General features: G+C 44.5%; 1 protein-coding gene across 1 annotated transcript in view; it reads left to right on the forward strand.

The window, feature by feature from the left end:
* The window catches only part of LOC117354948 (SCO-spondin-like), a 441431-nt gene that overhangs the window by 125713 nt on the left and 296977 nt on the right, over positions 1-18741 (forward strand). The window contains 6 exon segments of the mRNA XM_033932909.1: positions 1938-2087; positions 6172-6265; positions 12062-12456; positions 13134-13364; positions 16309-16503; positions 17923-18159. Of these exon segments, the coding sequence (XP_033788800.1) occupies positions 1938-2087; positions 6172-6265; positions 12062-12456; positions 13134-13364; positions 16309-16503; positions 17923-18159 (1302 nt within the window).

The raw sequence follows: 18741 nt of genomic DNA on the forward strand, positions 1-18741 counted from the left end.
ATCTATCTATCTATCTATCCATCTATCCATCTATCCATCTATCTATCTATCTATCTATCTATCTATCTATCTATCTATCTATCTATCTATCTATCTATCCATCTATCCATCTATCCATCTATCCATCTATCTATCTATCTATCTATCTATCCATCTATCCATCTATCTATCCATCTATCTATCCATCTATCTATCTATCCATCTATCCATCTATCCATCTATCCATCTATCCATCTATCCATCTATCTATCTATCTATCTATCTATCTATCTATCTATACTTTGGAGGAAAGGTAGATATGATAGAGATGTTTAAAACCAAAATTTAAAAAAATGTCACTCACCAACAGTGGGTTACCACAATAAGATCTAACATTAAGATATAAAACAGGTGGAGGAAAAGCCTCGAAACCATGTAGCATGCAGCAATCTTTGATGATTTTCAGCTGGCGTTGTTATTGTTATCGGCAAAAAACTAACACCATGTAACAATGACAATAACAACGCCAGCTGAAAATCATCAAAGATTGCTGCGTGATACATGGTTTCGAGGCTTTTTCTCCACCTGTTTTATATCTTAATGTTAGATCTTATTGTGGTAACCCACTGCTGGTGAGTGACATTTTTTGAAATTTTGGATTTTTTTGTCACTACAATAGTGTTCTTGAGAGATGTTTAAATACATAAATGCACATGAGGTGAGTCTCTTTCAATTGAGAGGAAGCTCAGGAATGAGGGGATAGGTCAAAGGGGATGAAAGGATGAAGGTCAAAGGGGATAGATTCAGAAGTAACCTCAGAAAATACTTTTTTCATGGAAAGCATGGTGATTGCTTTGAATGACCTCCCAGCGGAGGTGGTGGAAATGAAGAGTGTATCTGGATTTAAGACAGCATGGGACAAGTACGTTGGATCTCTAAGGGAGAGGAGGGGGGTAGTGGTTAGGCAGACTAGATAGGCCATACGGTCTTTATTACATTAGTGATTTCTATTCCGCCATTACCTATTGCTTTCTAGTTCTAGAATTGCCTGTTATATTTATTTATTCCATTTGTAAGTCGCACATACCTATACAAGCTCTTCGCGACATTACAGAGGAAGGGATTAGAAGAGGGTAGGGAGGACAATGGAGGGCAGAAAGATACAGGAGGAGAACAGGATATAAGTGATTAGGTGTCAAATAGATGAGTTTTCAGTTTCTTCCAGAATTTGATGTGGTTAGGTTCTGTCCTGGTCATTTCAGTAAGGTCATTCCAAGTTTTTACACCTAGAAAGGTAAGCATGGAGTGGAAAACACGTTTGTACTGCAGATTTTTTATGGAAGGGAGATTTAGAAGTATTCTGTTGAGGATTCTGCGGGAAGTAGACCATGCCTTGGAGAAGAGTTGATTGAGAGGAGCCGCGGAGTTTCCGTAAAGTATACGGTGAATGATGCATGAAGTTTTGAAGGTTATTCGTGACGGGATGGGTAGCCAGTGCAGTTGCCTAATGAAGACTGTAATCGAGTCATATTTTCTCAGGTTGAAGATTAGTCTGACAGCGGTGTTTTGGATGAGTTGCATTTTGTGAATCAGAGTGGTGTTGATTGCCATATAGATGGAGTTGCAGTAGTCAAGTTGTGGAAGTATCATCAGCTGTGGTGTTGGTGAAAGTATGGTCTGATTAATCTTAGTTGTCTCAAGGTATAGAGGGATTTCTTTCGGAGACTGGAGATTTGTGGTTCCATGGTAAGTATGGAGTCCAGGATGCAACCTAGTGTTTTGGAGGATTCTTCTACAGGGAGGGTCTTGCCCGATCGAAGAGTAATGCTTGTTGGTGCCGTCTGCTGGGGTGTGTGGAAGTATAAAACTTTGGTTTTAGTTGTGTTTAATTGTAGTTTGTTGGTAGTTGCCCAGATTTATATGTTTCTGTGAACTCTGTAATTTTCTTCTTCCATCAGCTATGCAGTGTGATCATGGGCTGGCGTACGAAGCCTGTGGTCCTGCCTGTCCTGAGACGTGCAGGAGTTCGGGAATGGAGTCTGCTGAGCACTGTGACTCTGTGTCCTGTGTGGAGGGCTGCTTCTGCCCGGAGGGAAAGGTCTTGCATGGTAAGATCCACAATGCATCTTTTGTTTTGGGAGAGGGAGAGATGGTGGCTGGGAGTAAAGCGTAACGACAGTAGCAAATGAAAATATAGGCCAAGTTCTTCAAACAAATGTAGAAGAAGTTGTACAAAATGTCCAGCACATCACTTGTTTGTGCTGAGAGCCCTTTTTCAAGGGGTTTGAACTAGAGAATGACATGGTGACAAAATTCATCACCTTTGCCATCTCTGCGGATAACCACAGGAAACAATCCCGTGTCATTCTTCAGTGTCTGTCTCAACCTCAGTTCCTTTTACACCAGCATTCTTCAATGCAAGGCTTGAGGGTCAGAGACTGGGCCCATTCATATTCTGATCTTATGTGAGCCAAGTAAAGGATAATGAAGTCATTGTGACATCACTGATAAGGCTGGCTCTTAGGCATTGGTGGACTGAGGCATTATGACATCACAATCTCAGCTCTGCTACTCTTTGGGTTTCTGTCACGTACTTGTGACCTGGATTGACCACTGGATGGACCACTGCTGGATACTGGGCTTGATGGATCTTCGGTCTACTCCAGTATGGAAACGCTTAAGGTCTTATGTTCTAACTATCCGGTGCCATTTTTTAGTGTCTGTCTCAACCTCAGTCCTTCTACACCAGCATTCTTCAATGCAAGGCTTGAGGGTCAGAGGTTGTGCCCATTCATACTCTGATTCTTCCCTCGCTCCTTAAAGAATGACATGGAAATGTTTTCCCGTGGTTATCCGCGGGGATGGTAATGGTGATTAATTTGTCACCATGTCAGTCACTAGTTTGGGACCACTCCTTTTCTGAATCTAAATTCTTGGACTTTAATGAAGGCATGGGCCATTTTACTGCTTCTGGAATCGTGACATTGCAAGAAATGAGCACATAACCCCAGTCCTTCGGAAGTTGCACAGAGAGTCCAATATAAAGTAATCTCGATTGTCCATCAAACGCTTTACCTTTATATTTTAAGCAAATGCTGATCTTATAGTGTCCCGGTAGAGCACTGCATTCAGAAACATCGACTAAAGTGCGATATGCCAAGACTAGAGCAGCTGCTTTTTTTTTTTGGCAGGTATTAAAATGTAGGATTCATTAGTGGGGCAATTACGCCTACTTGCTGACAGACTGAAATAAAAAAAAAAAATTCTTGAAAATACAGCCATTTGTATCTGCTTTCATGTAAGGAAAGATTTCTGTTTGTACAGGTAATAGATGGAAGCGTGCAAGAGATGTCATGAAGACTCAGCTGTTTGTAATGTTAATTTTATGCTATGTATGTTATATGGAAACCGTCTACATATAGATAATATATACATTAAAAATAAATAAATATATAAATAAAACAAATCTATGCATATTTCAGTGTGCCAATGCGGCTTTGCACCAGTATTTTGCAGCCTTTATAGAATCGGTGCTAAGTGTTGCCCCTTAAAAGGCCTACGTCTTGGAATTGCCCCCAGAATGACTTGTTGATTCTTGATGACCTCTCCAACATGTTTTCTGAGGGTCTCTTTCAGTTCTGTGGTTAGATTACAGAAGTTAAATAGTTCAAAGTCTAATAGATGCTGGCATTGTAACATTGAAGTAGGGACTTTAGATCACAGTTCTTCAACCGCCGGTCCGCGGACCGGTGCCGGTCCGCAGAAAATTTCTGCCGGTCCACGCAGGGCCGGCGAGATCAAGTTGGCAGTTAAATTTCCTGCCGACTGCGGTACCTCCCGACTGCGGTTCCTGCTGATTAATGTTCCTCCCAGCCTCAGGCGATCAAGATAGGCTGCCAACGTCGGGGCCTTCCCTCTGTGAGTCTCGCCTGTTCGGAAACAGGAAGTTGAAACAAAATAGGCGGGACTCAGAGAGTGAAGGTCCCGACGTCGGCAGCGTGTCTTGATCGCCGCCCCTGCTGAGTTGCTGAAGAGGGCCGCGGGGAAGTTGCGATTAGACCGGAGAGAGCTGCAGATTCAGGTGCAGGTGGAGGGAGATGGTCAGTGTGTGCAAACAAAATCCTGGGGAGCCTTCACTGTGGCTGTCTCCCCTCCCACCAGCTCTCCAATTTACCGGCAACTTCCTGCAGGCAGGTACCGAGAGCTGCTGGAAGGGGAGGAAGCCACTTTAGGAGGCTGGGAAGGTCTGGAAAAGGGAGAGCTGTTACTGGACTTGAAGGGAGTTAGAAGGAGAGATGCTGCTGGGAGGGGAGGAGGGAAAGGGATGGGAAGAGAGTTAATGTTGGATAGAGGGAGGAGGGAAGGGAGAAGAAGGAGAGATGCTGCTGGGAGGGGAGGAGGGAAAGGGATGGGAAGAGAGTTAATGTTGGATAGAGGGAGGAGGGAAGGGATAAGGAAAAAAAGGAAGGAGGGTAGGGAGAAAGAAAAAAGGAAGGAAACAGCTGGCAGGGAGATTACAGGAGGGGAAGGGGGTCAGGGGGAATGGAGAGATCAGATGAGAGAAAGGGGAGAGAGAGAAATGAGAAAATAGAGAGACATTGATGCTGGAAAGGGGGTCAGCAGAGAAATAAGAGAGGGATAAAGATGCTAGATCTGGTGTAAGAGAGATAAAAACGAAGAAGGCAGTGAAGCTGGAATGAATGATGTAAAAAGGAGAGAGGAGGATGGACAAGGAAGAGGGGCATAGAAAGAAGTCAGATACATATGGAAGGGGGAGAGGGCAGACATTGGATGGAACGGGCAGATGCTGGAAGGAAAAGAGTGAAAAGAAGATGAAAGCAGAAACCAGAGACAACAAAAGGTAGAAAAAAATAATTTTATTTCTATTTTGTCATTAGAATATATCAGATTTGAATTATATATCCTGCTAGAGACATAACTGGGGACTGCAGTATTCTGTTAGCATGATATTTCTATGTAGCATTCTATAATAACTTGGCTTGTTCAGTTTTCTTGATAGTAGAGGGGATATATGTGAAGGGGAGGGGAGACAGGGGTTTTGTTGGTCCGTGCTCTGTATATTTGTATTTATAAAATCACAATTGTTCAGAATATTGTTTCTTTTTATACTTTAATAAAATACGTTCAATATAAAATCATAATTGCGGCTTGTGCAGATGGGATCAGATGGTTTGCGGGGACCGAGCTCGCGGAGATGGGGCGTAAACGGGGTTTTTAAATTTTAGTCCTAGTAGTTTGCCGGTCCACAAAATAATTATTTTATTTCTGCCGGTCCACGGGTGTAAAAAGGTTGAAGAACACTGCTTTAGATCATCTTTTGTTTTACTGTCCCTATATTTTAGCCTTTTGGAATTCAATCTGGAATCAAGTAAATTGTTTATTGGAAAATCACGTAGCATTATCTTATGATACCATATTATTTGGAATGTCGATGAGAAAAAAGAGCCAAATATCAGCGAATAACAATAAACTTTTATTGATAATGACAGAAGTCGCCATTCAACATATTACTAGGAATTGGAAAGATCATAGTAGACTAAGTTATAAGTTTTGGTGGAATTCACTTTGTCATATATATAAAATGGAAAGATCATTAGCTATACAACATGGTAATTATAAGAATTTTATTAAAATTTGGGAGCCATTAACGAATTACTGTAATGATTAAATGCCATTTTTTTTTTTCTATTGAAAGATACACCATCTAATGCTGGGAGGGGGGAGGGTCACATTTTATTGTTTATCTCAGAAAAGAATAATGGGTAGGGGGGGTGGGATGAGGGTTAATTATAATACTACATATTATAAGATACATTAATAAGAGTTGCAAGTATTGTACTTTAATGTTGTTTATTTAATGCTTGTTGAAAATGAATAAAGAATTTAAAAAAAATAAAAAAGTTCTGTGGTAGTGTCCTCACATTGGGAGTCCTTTTACTAAGGTGTGCTAGCCGATTTAGTGCATCCGTTATATTCTGTGGACGCGTTAGCGGGCGCGAAATCAACTAGCCGGCCTTAGTAAAAGAGGGGGATTGTGCTTTGGAAGGAGGCTGCATGAGAAGTGAAATGGAACTGCTTGGTCACATTGACTGCTGGGTGCTTTTTTTTTCCTCTTTCGTGTTTGAACATCTTCCTCCCTCCCCGACTCGTCTTTCCTCCTACGAACTGCAGAGGGAAGCTGCATTGAGCCCTCGGACTGCCCCTGTTTCTGGGGAGGAATTCCCTTCCCTCTGGGAGCCACGGTGACACAGGACTGCAGGAACTGGTGAGCCTTTTGCACACACGCCCGCTTGCTGATACTAGGGTGTTTGGGTTGCTGCAGTTTTCCTCTAGGGCTGTTGGGTTGGGGGAGGTACAGTATAGGTGTCAAAACAATGCTGCCTATAGGACTGGGGATTTTATGCTGATTTCATTTGGAATGTCAGCTTTAAGATTCACTGGAAATCTAGATTAGAGGTCTGCACGGGAATGGGGATCGCGGGAATCCTGCAGTTCCCGCGGGGGTCCCGTGGGAATCCCCCCTAACCCACGGGACTCCCATAGGGACCCCCCTCTGGCCTACGGGACTCCAACGGGGACCCCCCTCTAGCCAAAGGGACTCCCACATGGATGGAAGGCTTTGGAAGCAGGGTTCATCCATATAATATAATGGACACGTCAGCCTTAGTAAAAGAGGGGGTTTATAAGTTAATTACCTGAACAGAAAACAAAAAAAGGGTTCCACAAGAAAAACAGCAGTGCAAACACAAAAGAAACTGGAATTGATGATCCTGTCAGAAGTAATTGCTGCTTTTTATGGGGACGGGTGGGGATGGAGTTAATTCCTTGCGGGGATGGGTGGGGATGGAGAGAATCCTGACGGGGATGGGTGGGGACGGAGAGGATCCTGGCCAGGATGGGTGAGATTTCTGTCCCCGCGGAACTCTCTAATCTAGATGCAGGGCTAAAGTCTTCTTCCCTGTTACCTAAGGTTCTATACTCTTGGGGTTGATGCACACACATACCCATAAGAAACCTGATTCCCATGTTCCTTATCTAGTCTCTGAAAACTACTTGAGAAGTACAGTGGAACCTTGGTTTATGAGCATAATTCATTCCAGAAGCATGCTCGTAAACCAAATTACTCGTATATCAAAGCGAGTTTCCCCATAGGAAGTAAAGGAAACTCACTTGATACGTTCCCACTACTCCCCCAGGCCAGCAGTGCCAGGTACATCCTCTCCCATCAAGTCCACCTGCTTTTATCCCAAGTTTAGATGATTCTGGAATAGCTCCACCAGGAACGTACCCTGGATGACTCAGGGAGCTTCAACTGAAGACTACTGGAAGGTTCTATCTCCTGTCCCCCAGAAGATTCCAATCCAGGTTTTCACCCTACTTCCCCAAGGTCCCAAAGAACCAACTTTTGGCCCCTACACCTCCTGGGAAGTGTAGTTCTCCTCGTACACAAGCCTGACCTTTCCTGCTTCTCTTCCTGGAACAATAACACAGAGTTCCCCCAAGTGACCTCTTGATATAAATCATCCCTGAATCTGCCAATGCTGGTCATGGGGCTCCCTCTTGTGGACACTGACTTACATGTCAGGTGCCTAGACCTGTCACAGGCATCCAGAAGTTTTATCCCCCACGTTTCGTCCCAGGTACATTTTGCCCTTGGAATTATTACCCCTCACACAGTTCGCTTTCGGGATCTTTCTCCCCCAGATATTTCGCTCCCAACATTCACTGCTTTACTAAATTGCAATATCATAATCATTACTGATCCATTATTGACCTAGCATTGACTTCTCATTCTGTGAATGTTTGTTCATCTGAACATGCCATTGTAATCTTTGTTCACTTGTCCCAGACTTTTTGACCCATTCATAATAAGGCCACAATGAAATTTTATTTTTCATATCTTGGGGGGGGGGGGCATAGGGGGAAATTCCCCCCTGCCCACAACCGGGAGGGGTGCATTGGTGATACTGCAATGGGGAGAGCAGGGAGGAGAATTGGATACATTGTGCACAGTTCATCGCGCTGAAACGGCCGTGATAAAACTGTCCTAGACCCTAGATTTGAAATGCACACAATGAAAAAAAGCTGTGTACCCATAAAAATTTGCTTGAGTGGCATATTCAACAAAAATGGTAATGATTATAACGCTTATGATATTGTAATTTAGTACTGCAGTGAATGTTGGGGGTGAAAGTTCCTGGGGGCAAATAATAATAATAATAATAACTTTATTTTTGTATACCGCAATACCACAAAACAGTTCAGAGCGGTTTACAAGAGAAGAGACTGTACATATACAGCGAAGTTACAGAGTATCAGAAAATAGTTCAGAGTAGTTTACAGGAGATAAGAACTGTATTTATGCAATGAAGGTACAGAGAATTAGTTATCAAGTGTATGGTATAAACCAGTGGCCATTACAAAATGATCCGATGACTGTTGCACGGGGGGGGGGGGGTGCGAACAATAACCATGGAAGAGGGGGGGGAAGGGTAGGGAGCAAAATGTATGGGGACAAAAATTCCAGGGGTGAAACTTCTTACAACTGATAAAAGATGCATATAACCAAAAAGGGGGTGTGACCAAGGGAAGGATGTGGGTAGGTCAGGAGTGTTTCTAGAATTTGTGCACAGAGTTGTAGAATATAGCAGCTATGTACCTAATTTAAATATAAGGGCTTATACCTGGTTTCAGTTAGTATTAATCATCACATTCAAAGACAAATATAAATTCTAGATTTTTTAATTCTCTAACATCAAATTGAAATGTTATTTATGGAACAGCTCTTTTACTCTCTGAATATTCTAATCACTAGATCTTACAATTACCTTAGGATAATTTTTCTAAACTTTTTAATAACTAAGACTTAACCATCATTCTGTTTTATAAGACTCATTTAAAAAAAAAGCACATTTTGTAAAAGTACATTCAAAAATTATTTAGTACAAAAGCTACCATCATCCAAAGGTCCTTCCTCAGGGGCCTCTTTTCCTTCAGGGTGAGAAAATTGCTACTAACCAAAAAATGTAGTCTCTTGGTCTTTTGTATCAGGCTCAAGGCTGTTTTATAATTTATCACTTGTTCAGTACAAAAAGGTGCCAAAAGGGCACAGAAATAGCCTTTCAATCCACAGTTGCCTCCTTAAGCAAACATATGTATATCAGCATTCAAATATGCAAATCATTATTTAAATCACAAATGAAAGAACCAGTTGTCAGACTCAGGGAATCAATTCAAACCAAACTTGCAGGATGGGATGCTTCTGCCACCTCCCACGTAGCCTTCTATGACTAGTTACTTCTACCCACTGTTGAACCCCTCACCCCGATAGTGAAAAGGATCTATTCCAATCTAATCTCAGACCCAGGAAGGGTTTTGTTGTTAATATTTTTTTGGATAGGGAGTGGTTCTTTTATGTATAGTTAGCTAGAAGGGTGTTTTTTTTATTATAGTACAAGTGTTACATTAATGGGTGCTAGAATATATGTCTGTCTGTCTGTCTTTCTTTCTTTCTGTGTTCCTCCCATTGTCTGTTCTTTTTTCCTTTCTGGTTCTCTCTCTGGCACCCTGTCTGTCTTTCTGTGTGTTTGTTTTTCATTATAATGTGCTGTCTGCCTGTTTTTCTGTCTCTTCATGGCCCCTTTCTGTTTCCCCTCTCCCAAAGCAAACCAAGATTGCTCCCAGGCCCCCCTTCCCTTTCCATCTCCTCCACTTCCCTGTGCAGCAGCAGCATTTCTCTCCCACCCTTCCCTGTATAGCAGCAGCATTTCCCGCCCTTCCCTATGCAGCAGCAGCATTTCCCCCCACCCACACACACACTTCCCTGTGCAGCAGCAGCATTTCCCAGCCTTCCCTGTGCAGAAGCAGCATTTCCCCCCAACCACACACACTTCCCTGTGCAGCAGCAACATTTCCCATCCTTCCCTGTGCAGCAGCAGCATTTCCCACCCTTCCCTGTGCAGCAGCAGCATTTCCCGGCCTTCCCTGAGCAGAAGCAGCATTTCCCCACACACACACACACACTTCCATGTGCAGCAGCAGCAGCATTTCCCCCCCCACACACACACACTTCCTTGTGCAGCAGCAGCATTTCCCACCCTTCCCTGTGCAGCAGCATTTCCCGGCCTTCCCTGTGCAGAAGCAGCATTTCCCCCCCAACACACACTTCCCTGTGCAGCAGCAGCATTTCCCACCCTTCCCTGTGCAGAAGCAGCATTTCCCCCCAACCACACACACTTCCCTGTGCAGCAGCAACATTTCCCATCCTTCCCTGTGCAGCAGCAGCATTTCCCACCCTTCCCTGTGCAGCAGCAGCATTTCCCGGCCTTCCCTGAGCAGAAGCAGCATTTCCCCACACACACACACACACTTCCATGTGCAGCAGCAGCAGCATTTCCCCCCCCACACACACACACTTCCTTGTGCAGCAGCAGCATTTCCCAGCCTTCCATGTGCAGCAGCATTTCCCGGCCTTCCCTGTGCAGCGGCAGCATTTCCCATAGCCCCCTTCCCAGCCGCCGCGTTTAAATTCACAGAAAAGCGCTGCGCCGCGCTACCGCTGTCTTCGGCGTCTTCTATCCACTGCGGCCAACCCTAGCGGAAACAGGAAGAAGTCAGAGAGGGCAGGCCGCAGTGGACGAGGCCAGCGGTAGCGCGGTGCAGCGCTTTTGTCTGAATTTAAACGCGGGTGAGCCAGCAAGAAGGAGGAGGCATAAAAGTAGCTGGTTTTGGCGGTAAGTGAGGGCGGGAGGGGGGAGTCGCCGGCTGTGCTATGTCTCTTCGTGTTCGAATTCTAAAATGGAATTCGGCAAGGAGGGACACAGCACTTGTCAGGTACCCACAGCCTCTTAAGTGCACATGCGCGCTTAAGAGGATTATTATTATAGATACTTATTTCTCTGTATTAACTGTAATTAACAGACCTGCAAATACAGAAAAACTGTGAATAACTTTTTCATATGTTATTCACTGTTTTCTATTAAAAACCATCCTGAATATGGTGAAAACCATGAATAACATGATGGGAGACCTGGCCTGTTTCTGAAGGAGAAGCAAAACACGGTGAAGGAAGTGCCGGGAATCAGCGATTTCTCTATGCAAGCTGATGTAATATGGGAGGAGGAGCCAGCAAACTAAAAACCACAAATAATCAAAACCGCGATTGCTGAAACCGTGAATACGGAGGGAGATGTGTATAGTCTTTTGTGAAACTATAATGTAGATTAAAATGTGTTGTTTCTTTCATATTCTTTGTAAAGGAGACACATGTTTTAATTTTTCCTGTGATCAGTTTGGGTACCTTTTTAACCCCAGTTGGTTTTTAAAACAGACCTAACCCCAAATGTCCAAATTGTGCTCTGAATATTTTATAAATATGTTGGTTATTGGTGTAAAAAATAATAGTAGATACAGCTTTTTCAATAGAGTTCTAATAAAGGTAAATATATTCAAAGAAATCTTGGAACTTCAGAGGTTTCCACCATTTCTTTTCACTACTTCCGTTTGTATTATTCTTTTTTCATTAGTTCTTTTTTATATTTTAAAGTGCTTCAATGTGCAATAAAGTGTTGCTAAAGTGCCTAAAACATATTGCACAAGTTGCTCAGTAAAGAATAAATTAGCATTAAAATTTTATATCCAAATAGTTTTTTTATATATCAATGACTTAGCTTTTAGTTGTGGCGGAGAGGGAAGATAATGCTACCGATACAATCATGTTTCGCTGAGTAGGTTGCTTCAAGGTGCACTCCCCTCAGTATATATCACAGCTTGTAGAGTATCTCAAAGGTTATTGCTGTAAAACATTCAAATGCTAAACCTGCCTAAATCTCACCCATAGTATGCCTCCAACATACCCTCTTGAGATTTAGTTGCACTACAGACAAAAAGTCTAGCAGAACATCCAGAAAGTCTGTTTTGAAAATGGTGACATGGTCATTTTGGTGAGAAAAATGCCCAAGTGCCACTTTATGCTGTTTTTTGGACGGGTTTCTGTTTTGAAAATGAGCCCCACAATGGCTTAAAACGATAAAAAGACACCATTTCTGCATTTTTACTGCAGCACCTGCGAGGCTGGGCTCTGGCAGTGCACTGCAGAGCCTTGCAGCTTGCCACCCCGTTGCCAGGATAGCGAGTTCCAGTGCCACACCTCAGAGCGCTGCATCCCTGGTGCCTGGGTCTGTGATAACGAGGATGACTGTGGGGATGGCTCGGACGAGTTCTGCGTGCTCACCTGCGCACCCCACGAGTATCAGTGTGCCAATGGGCAGTGTGTTCCCTGGGGTTACCGATGCGATGGCACTACAGACTGCGTGGACCGTTCGGATGAGTGGGGCTGCCCTTCCCTGGCCTGCACGACTGAGGAGTTTCGCTGTGCCAATGGACGCTGCATTCCACGTGCGCATGTCTGTGATGGGGACCTGGACTGCGGCTTTGCCGATGATTCCGATGAAGCTGGTAAGCGGGACTGTATAGGCTTCGAAAAGGGACATGGAGGCCCAGTCTTGGTCTTTACAGCTGGCAGGGACTAGAAATAATGTCAAGCCACCTGATATTCAGACTGCGAGAAATTGTAGGCAATTGGAATAGAATTTCTGGTCTATATTTGGCTGGTTGAGATATAGCCAGTAGGCCAACATTTTGTAGCTAGCTGGCTAAATCTCAATGGCCAAAGATAGACCACCTTTATAGGTGGCTCTATCTGGCTGGCAAACTGAATATTGGCAAGCTGAATATTGGTGATTGCCGGTGACTTGTTATGTTGCGAGATATAGCCAGTCACCAGCCAATCCACTAAGCCGGATATTCATATATGTCAAAATATAAATAAATAATGAATAGGCAAACACATTTTTTTTTTCAGTGGAAAGGATGTTCTAGAAATTGAGGTCATAATGTGAGGAACAATGGAGGTTTAGTCACATGTAACAGAAAATAGTTCTTCACAAAAAGGATAGTGGAAGCATGAAACAGTCTCAACAGTGAGGTGGTGAAAGCTGTGGGAGATTCAGGAATAAGTACATAAAATCCTTAGTTACAAAGTGGGAAAAACAAGTGCACTAGGGAGTATATTGGACAGACTAGATGAGCTCATGGCCCTTTGCTCTCATCAAGTTCTTTGCTGCCCCCTGCAGGGTGCAGGCCGGATTGCAGCAGTTCAGAGTTCCGATGCTCCACTGGGAGATGTGTGGCGTACGTTCACCGCTGTGATGGACACGACGACTGTGGGGATTTTAGCGATGAGAGGAACTGTGTGTGCAGCTCCGGGCAGTTCCAGTGTCCTGAGTCATTGTGCCTGCGGAAGGAGCAAGTGTGTGATGGAACCTGGGATTGTGCCCTTGGGACAGATGAATTACTTTGTCCAGGTAACGGCCTGCCTCAGTTTATATTCTAACTTATTAAGAAAGTCTCATTTGTCTCAGCCACAAGCAGGAATGAGCCAAGCCATGTACTCTTGTTAGTGCTTATGTCTCAGATATACCACTGTGAAACCCAAGTTGCATAAACAGAAAACAGGAAAAGGTTTGCTGAATGTGGAGTATTTTATAAAATATCTATAAGGATGTAGGAAAAGCCATGTGTGTGGTGACATGTAGAACAAGGGCAGCCATTTTACAAAGGAACACATTAAAAAGAGTGGCATCACTTGGAGTTTTGAACGTTTAATTTTAAAAAAAATTTTATTCCCTTTTTCTTTTTTGTGCCTATGACCAAACAGGCCTATCCACTTAATGAGAGAAATAATTTCTAGCCTATTAGTCAATCTGGACACATAGGGGTGCTAAAGAGAGAGAATGGCATTGCTGATCTCTCTATTTCCCTGCTGGTTGAATCTATCAAAGGAATTTTGTTTGTGCAGGACAACTTTAAGCTTATGTCACACATACTTAATGTGACCATATGTCCTATTTTTAGATCCCCTTTCCCGTTGTCCTCACGCACAGCTTCGGGACACTGAAATGTCCCATTTTCAGAGACAGTGTCCCGAAGCTGTGCATGGGGACAATGGGACAGGCAATCGCTTCCCCTCCCTCCCTGCCGCGCCAAAGCCAGTCTGCCTGTCTGCCTCCCTCCCTCCCTCCAGTGCCAAAGCCTGGCCTACCACTGATTCAAACCCCTCCCAATCCACCGCTGCCACCCGCTGCAACTGAAGGAAAGGAAGGTCCAGGCGTCGGCCCACAAGCCTTCTTCCTGACATCAATTCTGACGTCAAAGAGGAAGTTCTGGGCCAGCCAGGCAGTGATTGACATTGGGAAGAAGGCTTTTAGGCCGGCGCCTGGACCTTCCTTTCGTTCAGTTGCAATGGCGGCGGGCGGGAAGCAGCAGCGGGGGCTGGGCCGTGGGGGGAGTTGAATCAGTGGTAGGCCAGGCTTTGGCACTAGAGGGAGGGAGGCAGACAGGCAGGCTGGCTTTGGCTCGGCAGAGAGGGAGGTTGGCTGGCTGGGTTCGAGGGAGGGGTGGGACAAAGGCTGGAAGGCAGTGATGGGGACATAGGAAGGAGGGAGGGAGGAAGGAGAAAGAGAGGCAGAGAAACGGGGGGGGGGGGGTTGTAAGCAGAAGAAAGACTAGAGAGAGAAAGGCCTGGATCAAAAGGGAAAGACAGGAGGCAGATGCAGGACTATACGAGGTGCAGACAGAGGGAGAGAGACTCTGAGGAAGAGCAGAGAGATGCAAGATCATAACAGAGGAAGAGAAAGGGAGACCTGGAATAAATTTACAAAGAAGAACAGACACTGGATCTGGGGAGGGTAACAGAGGGAAAAGAGAGAGAGAGACCTGGACCCAAAGGGGATGGGGTTGGATTGAGAAAGAAAGAAAGAAATATTGGATGCACAGTCAGAAGGAAGTGCAACCAGAGACTCATGAAATCACCAGACAACAAAGGTAGGAAAAATGATTTTATTTTCAATTTAGTGATCAAAATGTGTCAGTTTTGAGAATTTATATCTGCTGTCTATATTTTGCACTATATTTGTCTATTTTTCTATAGTTACTGAGGTGACATTGCTTATTTTAAAGTCATCTGCCTTGACATCTTTGAAACCCCCCAAATATAAATGATAATTAACATTTTCTCTGCGTACAGTGTGCTTTGTGGTTTTTTTTTTTAATTTTATGGTTACCATTATGAATGAATAAGATATTAATGTATACATGAAAAATGAATGGAAGAAATTGGGGGTGGGATTGGGGGCGGGGCTAAGGTGGGATGGGGTGGGGCTAAGGTGGGATTGGGGTGGGGCTAGGGCGGGACTGAAAATGAACAGATGTCCTGTTTTGATGAAAAAAATAAATGGTCACATTACACATACTATATCTCAGAAGCCAGCCAAAGTTGTTAAGGGATACCTGCTCTTCTGCAAAAGTACACTTGGGCTCAGTCAAACCCAAGTTTTTTGAAAAGTAGATTATTGTCTACTGCTGTACTGTAAGTCAGTCACTGTTTGATATGTGTTCATCAATTAAAAGCCATTTACAAATTTGCTACGATTAAATATTTCTTTAGCAAAGGTAGCATCCATCTTTGGTTTTTTTGTGGCCTCTTTTTTGTCTCCACAAATATGGTAACTCAACTCAAGGATTCTAAAATGACCTCCAATAGGGTTACCCGATTTTACTCCTGTAAAATCCAGACCCATAGGCCCGTCCAGTTCCACCAGTCCCGCCCCGTTACACCCATGTCATGCCCCATTACGGCCCAGCCTCGTTCCAAGCCCCGCCTCCTCAACCTGTTCTCGTTCTTCGGACCACGTCGGGAAGGCATTTGCGTAGGCGCAGATCCAACATGAATGATATCACACATATGCACGCGTGCATGTGACGTCACTGCGTTGAATCCAACCATGCACAGATGCCCTCCTGACACGGTCCCGAGGTGGAAGCTTTTCAAAACCCGGACAAAGTGCCAGGTTTTGAAAAGCCATCCGGACGCCCGGACATGTCCTCTAAAACAGCGGTCCCCAACCCTATCCTGGAGGACCACCAGGTCAGTCGGGTTTTTCAGGATGGCCCTAATGAATAGGCATAAGAGAAATCTGCATATAATGGAGGTGCCAGGCGTGCTAATCTGCTCCAAGCGTATTCATTAGGGCTATCCTGAAAACCCGACTGACCTGGTAGTCCTCCAGGACAGGGTTGGGAACCACTGCTCTAAAAAGAGGACATATCTGGGAAATTCCAGACTTATGGTAACCCTAGATCTCCACTGTGTGCTACTCAGCTCCTAATACATTAGTCTTTCTGGTTTTGAAGCCTGACTTGGGTGCTAAATCTTCAGGGCTTTTATTGATCATACCTTATGATCTGTAGGTGTGGTGACCTGTGCCCCAGGGCAGTTCACTTGCCCCGGCGGCTCATGTATCAGCCGATGGAAGGTGTGTGATGGGGTGTCAGACTGTGCTGGAGGTTTTGATGAGGATCCGGCACAGTGCTTGAGTGCTATACCAACACCAAGTGTCGAAGGATCCTCCAGACCTATATTACCCACCAGCGGTAGAACTTCAGGTGAGGCTGAAACATTTCTTGGGGGGTGTCTGATTGTAGGGGAGAACTTGAGGAAATAGAGAGGGATTTCAGGAAGCGGAGCGTCCCATATCTCTAGCTACAGCTTGTAAGGTTTAGCCCCCAAAATGTAAGGTCCCGGGTTGTTACTCTCATTGAAGATTCAGTAAGCAGTAAAACTAATGACAAAGACAGCTAAGAGTGCTTGCATAAAGAATATACAGTATATTGTGCAGAAATAGGCTTAATATTACAGAAAAGCAGAATTTATAAAGATACATCAAGCATTACAATTAATGAGAGAGAAAAGATAGTTTACCTGCCTTACAGCGCTGTACAGAGTCACAAAAAAGACAGTCCCTGCTCAAAAGAGCTTACAATCTAAACAGACAACACAGATAAACAGGATGTCATAGATACAGTTAAGGGGAATAGTTAATCTGCTGGCTGGGTTGGAGGGCAGAGGGGCGTACAGGACAATCAAGCCATTGTGACATCACTGATGAGGTTGGCTCTTATTGGTGGAATGAGACATTATGACATCACAATCTCAGCTCTGCTTCCCAAAGACTGAAACTCTTCACACTACTACCACTATGAATTATTTCTATAGCGCTACCAGACGCACGCTGCGCTGTACAGAGTCACAAAGAAGACAGTCCCTGCTCAAAAGAGCTTACAATCTAAACAGACAACACAGACAAACAGGATGTCATGGATACAGTTAAGGGGAACGGTTAATCAGCGGGCTGGGTTGGAGGGCAGAGGAGTAGGGTTAAGGACTGAAGGCTATATCAAAAAGTTGGGTTTTCAGGACTTTTGTGGTGGTTATTTCCAGGGCTAGCTTCCACCAGTAGGCAAACTAGACAATAACCTGCAACAGCAGCTTTTATGGTGCAGCAAAGAGCAGCTGTAATCAAAATAAATCAATAGGTCCTGACACCACACTAATTCAGCGCCATCTGCTCACACATACTTCTGCTGGAAGGGTGGGCGATTTCCTAATATCAAATGTCAGTTTAATTATCAAATTCATGGCAGTGGGGGAACTAAGGTCCTAAAAGTTAATTGATGGGGATTCAAAGCTGATGGTTGGCTTAGGGCAGTGGTCCCCAACCCTGTCCTGGAGGACCACTAGCCAGTCAGGTTTTCGGGATAGCCCTAACGACTATACATGGGGCAGATCTGCATTCCTATCATCTTCATTACATGCAAATCTCTTTCATGCATAGTCATTAGGGCTATCCTGAAAACCCAACTGGCTAGTGGTCCTCCAGGACAGGGTTGGGAACCACTGGCTTAGGGTACCTAAAACCCCTGCACCAGCACTGGCTATTTCTGATCTCGGTGCTATCTCTGCCCTTTCTGCTAGTGGGACATGTCTCAGCTCTTGCTCCGCTTGGTATTTTTATCCTCCCCTAGTCCCCTCCTGCAACCGCTATGAGTTTCACTGTCGGAGTGGAGAGTGCACGCCGCGCGGATGGGTCTGCGATTATGAGGCAGATTGCGTGGACGGGAGTGACGAAATGGAGTGCAACCGCACCTGTGGCCTCCATGAATACAAGTGCTCGCTGACGGGAGAATGCATCCACTACACTCAGCTGTGCGACGGGATCCCTCACTGCCGAGACCAGTCCGACGAAAGCACGGACAACTGTGGTAAGCGATTAGTCAGAGTGGGACCAGCTCTCCTCTCCCCAGGGAAGCTATGGGTCAGTGTGTGCGTCAAACCTATGTTGCTTTAGTTTCCGCTGACACTTGTAGCTGTACGTGTTGAACACATCTCTTCATTTTGTCGATCTAGTGCGGCAAGGCTCAGGGCTCGTTTTACTAAGCTGCGATGGCGTTTTTAGCGTGCGCAGGATTGCCGCACACGCTAAACCTGTGCTCTGTGGCTAGAACAAACGCCAGCTCAATGCTTAATGCTGGCGTTTTGCGTCTTGTGTGCGTGGCAATTTAGCACTCGCTAAGCACACGCTGAAACCACTATCACATTTTAGTAAAAGGAGCCCTCAGTGTCCCCTGATGAAGGCATAACCTTATGCCGAAACTTGGATCCTTCTTGGGATGAAATGTCTTTAAACAATAAATTGATATCATTTGGTTATTAGGACATCTCTCTTGCCTTCTTTGTTGTTTGGAGTTTCCATAAAACACAAAAGGTGGAACACCAGCTTCTAATTGAATGCTTATTATGCACAAAATTCCATGTAATAACAGCAACAACATATGAAGTGCAGA

Source organism: Geotrypetes seraphini, chromosome 2 (assembly GCF_902459505.1).
Source record: "Geotrypetes seraphini chromosome 2, aGeoSer1.1, whole genome shotgun sequence".
Taxonomy (NCBI): Eukaryota; Metazoa; Chordata; class Amphibia; order Gymnophiona; family Dermophiidae; genus Geotrypetes; species Geotrypetes seraphini.